The 4,431-nt window shown below is 38.7% G+C and overlaps 1 protein-coding gene across 1 annotated transcript; it reads right to left on the minus strand.

The window, feature by feature from the left end:
• Nucleotides 1–303: 303 nt before the first annotated feature.
• On the minus strand, nt 304–4,164 carry LOC127751432 (uncharacterized). Its single transcript, XM_052274983.1, has one exon. It carries the CDS (start codon nt 2,902–2,904, stop codon nt 1,831–1,833), a length of 1,074 nt encoding a protein of 357 aa, XP_052130943.1. The 5' UTR covers nt 2,905–4,164; the 3' UTR covers nt 304–1,830.
• Nucleotides 4,165–4,431: the final 267 nt, after the last annotated feature.

A 4,431-nucleotide genomic window follows, 5' to 3' on the forward strand; every position in this document is an offset into this window, starting at 1 on the left:
GATGAAATAATGAAAAAAAAATGGTAATACAGTAATATATAAAGAGAAGGGTGGATACGTACTTCCTTCAACATGTGGGAAAACCACATGGCACTGAAACTTCCAGCAGCCGTAGTATGTTCCTCCTTGAATAGTTTTCCTCCTGAAAAAGAAAGGAATTATGAGGACACGTATTTATGTTTGAGGCCACAATATTTCCATGAACAAACAAATTTACATTTGGCATTTATCCCCACAAGCACACACTGGCACATCAAATAAAATGAATTTGCAGCCTTGTCCACGAGGTTTTGGACACGACCAGAAATATCTTCCATGATTCGGACCATTATTAGTGCACTTTTGTCTGACAGCAGCAGATTTATCGACGCAATGACACAGCTTATCCGGTTCAGAACTGGTGTCCATCAAACCTGTAGACAAATACATAGAAACTTTAGCAGCAAAATTTCACTGTTTCTAAAGCAATAAGCAAAATCTTTCTGCTGTAAAAATAAATACATATGATGCTCTTTTAAAAAGAAAACATTAATCGACCCTCCCTACGTACAAGTGGCTATCTTTTTGGGCGTGGCAGACAAAAGGCTATCTTTTTGAGCTGGGCAGACAAACGGCTAACTGCTTTTCCCACCTCGCGACTTTGGGTTCTAATATCTCACAGTAGAGGTTATGAAACACTATGAGTGTTTAACCAACTGTTCTTTGCTGTTGTCAGAGCACGAAATTTCTTACACGGTAATTTTATGTCTCTTGCTTCGGGAGTTATTCAATATAAACGTGGACAACCCTAACCTCAAAGAAAAGCAGATAGCCGTTTGTCTGCCAAGCTCAAAAAGATAGCCTTTTGTCTGCAACGCCCAAAAAGATAGCCACTTGTTCGTAGGGAGGGTCGTAATGTTACCATCTTAGTTGATCTTATTTAAAAACATAACTTACTTTGACTAGCTTTGGCTTTAGACACTTGATTTTTTTTTCCTAAGGAAAATACGAGGAAAAATAAATGTTTGTACATTATACCAGCACACAAACGGAGCAAGACAAATTGGAAAAACGAACCTTGCTGCTTCTTGAGACCAATAACTGACTGTTTTTCTTTGCCTTTTGGCCTTCCCTTGGGTACATGACCCACAGGTAGGGTCAATTGGCTCCTCATGCCAGGGTTTAGGTGTTTGTACTGGTCTCCTGATGTAATTTTTTGATTTTTAGAGCCAGTAGAAGAGTTTACATTATGATTGATGTTTTGGTTAGTTTCAACTGAGTTCAAATTTTCATGCTGAGGTGGGTTATTGTTAGCCACGTCCAAATTTTGACAAAGGCCAGACTCAGTGCTTACATTTTCAGTCTGATCATCTGCATTTGCAGTTCCTTCATCAACAAGATTAACATTCTCTGAAGAAAAATAAAATAAAATGAGATAAAAATGGACACATTTTTCAAAATTTGTCAAATTTTGACAAATAAATACCGTAAAGAAATCCTTCAGTCCCCTCTTCAAGCACTCGTATTTCTTTCCCTCTGGCCCAGATTCTTGTTATCTTTTCAAGGGCAGCTTGTCTTTTGGCAAACTGTTCACCACCACAAGTCTTAACAATCTGCAATAGGCGTGTGGTGTATTCCACAACAAGATGAAAACGTTTGTTTTCAGAAAGAGGTGTCTTTTTAACCTTTAATGGATTTGTGATGTAAAGGGCAAGTGAATCAGTATTGTCTTCATCAATGAAATTTTTGATGCCAGATGAACTATCTTTTTGCCACCTATCTGGTATAGTTGCAGCATCAAATATTTCAACACCTGTTACAATAAAAGAAGAGCAGTAATGTTAATAGATTTTAAATCAGTTCAGACCTTAAGTGCATATTTAGGAAACACCTACCATCTCTCAATCGACCCAAAAAGATGTGGCTACAGGGCAACTGAAACGATGTGAAAAATCTGCAAGTGCAGCTGGAATAATCAAATCCAGATGGGAGAGCATCCGGTATGGAAGCCTTTTCCATAGCCCAGTTGTATTGAGTTTGCAGGAGACCACCAACAAATGGCGTTGTAGAGTTTGCAATTTGTTGAACGATCGGGTCATCATTATTGGTGATATATCGTATCTTGACTTTGCCATTAAATGTATTCATGGAAACCCGGGACGTTTTGGAAGTGTGTAACAAAAGTAGATTCCGTAGCAACTCCACCATACTAGGTCTCTTCTTCTTTAGAATTGCTTTGATTTTTTGGTTATGGCTCTCTGCCATATTTGTTGTAGTCTGCCCACAGTTGAGAGACAAATCACGATCAAACATAGTCCAGCATTCTCGGCAGTTGTGCCAGTTGTCATTGAAGTATTTGAAGAAATTTTTTGATGCGACGCACTTCAACTTGTCATATAGTTCAAAGTAACATTCTTTGGTTGAACAGTATGCCAAACCCTCCAGAATGACCCGAAGATTTTCACGGTCACACTCATCCTTGGTTTGCCTGTTGAAGATTTGCAAGGTGTGGAATAGACAGATGTGGATAATTGCATTGGGAAAATACTGCCTGATAGCTTCACGCTCATTATAATCTTTATCAACCAAGACAGTTTTCACATTGCCTTGAGCTGTGGGATGAGATTTGCAGAACGCATCAACAGCATTTTTCACATTTTCTTTGGATTCATCCCTCAGAAGGCAGTAACCCACCACTCTTCCATTGCCGTATGCATCCAGACACAAAAACACCATCAAGGGCATGTCATATTTGTTGGTACAGTATGTGGAGTCAGCTATCAAAACATCTGAATACTTTTCGAATGTTTTCCCCATCTCCGAGGTGTGAAAGTAAACATAATTAAGACGAGATTTTTGTTGATGGGATTTTTCTTGACTTGCATCTGGAGAGAGATCATCATCTACATCTTCTTCACCTTCCATCGGCTCAACAGGTTCAACACCGAAAACAACTTTGGATCCAGGATCATTTTGAAGCAAGGTTTCCAGCTCGTCAAAAAATTCTTCCGAATCAGTCCTCCCATTGTTTTGGGATCGCTTTAACTTGGCTCTGTGGAAAAAAATCAAGATTATAGAGAAAGGCAAATTTAAAAATTAGTTGAAAAGGAAAAGCGATTCCTGCATTGCAGTAAAACTTACTTAATGTTAGCTACATCCTGTGGTGTAAATAATTTGTTTTTGAAATTTTGTAAATAATCTAAGAGTCTGGTGGTTTCAACATTCAGCCCTAATAAATTCTCAATTTCTTCAAGTAATTCCTGATCTAAATTTTTTCTTCTATTCTCAGGATAGTTTGGGTAGTCTTCAGGATCCGTTTCATGAATATGTACATGTTGAGAAACAATTTTGTTAACGGTCAGTAGCTGAGTTTGCTCATTGATTTGTAGAATCACCAGAGCAGGACAGTTTTGTTTGAATGAGCTACAAAGACATACCCAGAATAAATTAAATGTGTTCTAAAATGGATCTAAACAATACCACTGGAAGTAAAATTTGCAAATGCAGAAACTTACTTCTGGTTGGGACGAATCCCTTTACTGCTAGGCCGTTGGTCACCAAAATGCTTACATGTGAACTTTACTCTAAAATACTTCAAGGATGCAGGAAAGTTTGTACCTTTTTGCTTGTTGTGGGTAAGAACCAATTTGCTGCCATTGACGACATAAGGCACACTATTGATCAAGGAATACCTTGCCATGGCCTTTTCAACATCTTTAAAGGAGGAATAAGCAGCACCCACACTAATATTAGGAGGTCCTGGGTCAGGTCCTAGATTGAAGGACAAAAGCAGTAGTTAGTAAACTTGGCATTAAATAGGCCTACAAATCTTGACAATTAAACGAGAGATCAAGAGAGGACAATTTAAACATATCCAAGAGTCATAACCTCTATTCCTCTTGCCGGCTTACACAGAAGAAGGCCAAGGAGTAGAGGAATTACTAAAACAACGAGAGAAAAGGCAAAATATCGACTTACCTTTTTGTTTACTAAAAACAGCAGGCATTTTGACAAAGTAACAAACAGCAATTGAAATTTATCGGGTCTCCGGGGCTGTAGACGGCTAAAGGTAGAAGCTCAAACGACCGACTGGGCGCGAAATAGCGGGAAGAATCTCGACTGAATCGATTGTCAATTGTAGTATAAAATTCCGGCACTGCCAACGTTAACGTTATTCATCCTGTATTTCATTCACCTATCTTATTGACCACTATTTATTAAAGCATTACTTTCATGCTTTCCTTAAGCCAAGGTGCCTTGAGCATTATTTTCATGACTTTCTATTTTAATGGAACATTTCCACCTGCATTGGACGGCCCAACATGTCAGAACTTGTAACTGCGAATAATATGCCAGCTGTTGACCGCAGTTGCAGTCATGACTCCGAATAATATTTGCTTCACTGACCGCAGTCAGCTTCGCAACTGCGAATAATGTTGAGAACTTTGACCG

The sequence above is a fragment of the Frankliniella occidentalis genome, unplaced genomic scaffold, assembly GCF_000697945.3.
Source record: "Frankliniella occidentalis isolate FOCC.00 unplaced genomic scaffold, Focc_3.1 Scaffold484, whole genome shotgun sequence".
In the NCBI taxonomy this organism is placed as follows: Eukaryota; Metazoa; Arthropoda; class Insecta; order Thysanoptera; family Thripidae; genus Frankliniella; species Frankliniella occidentalis.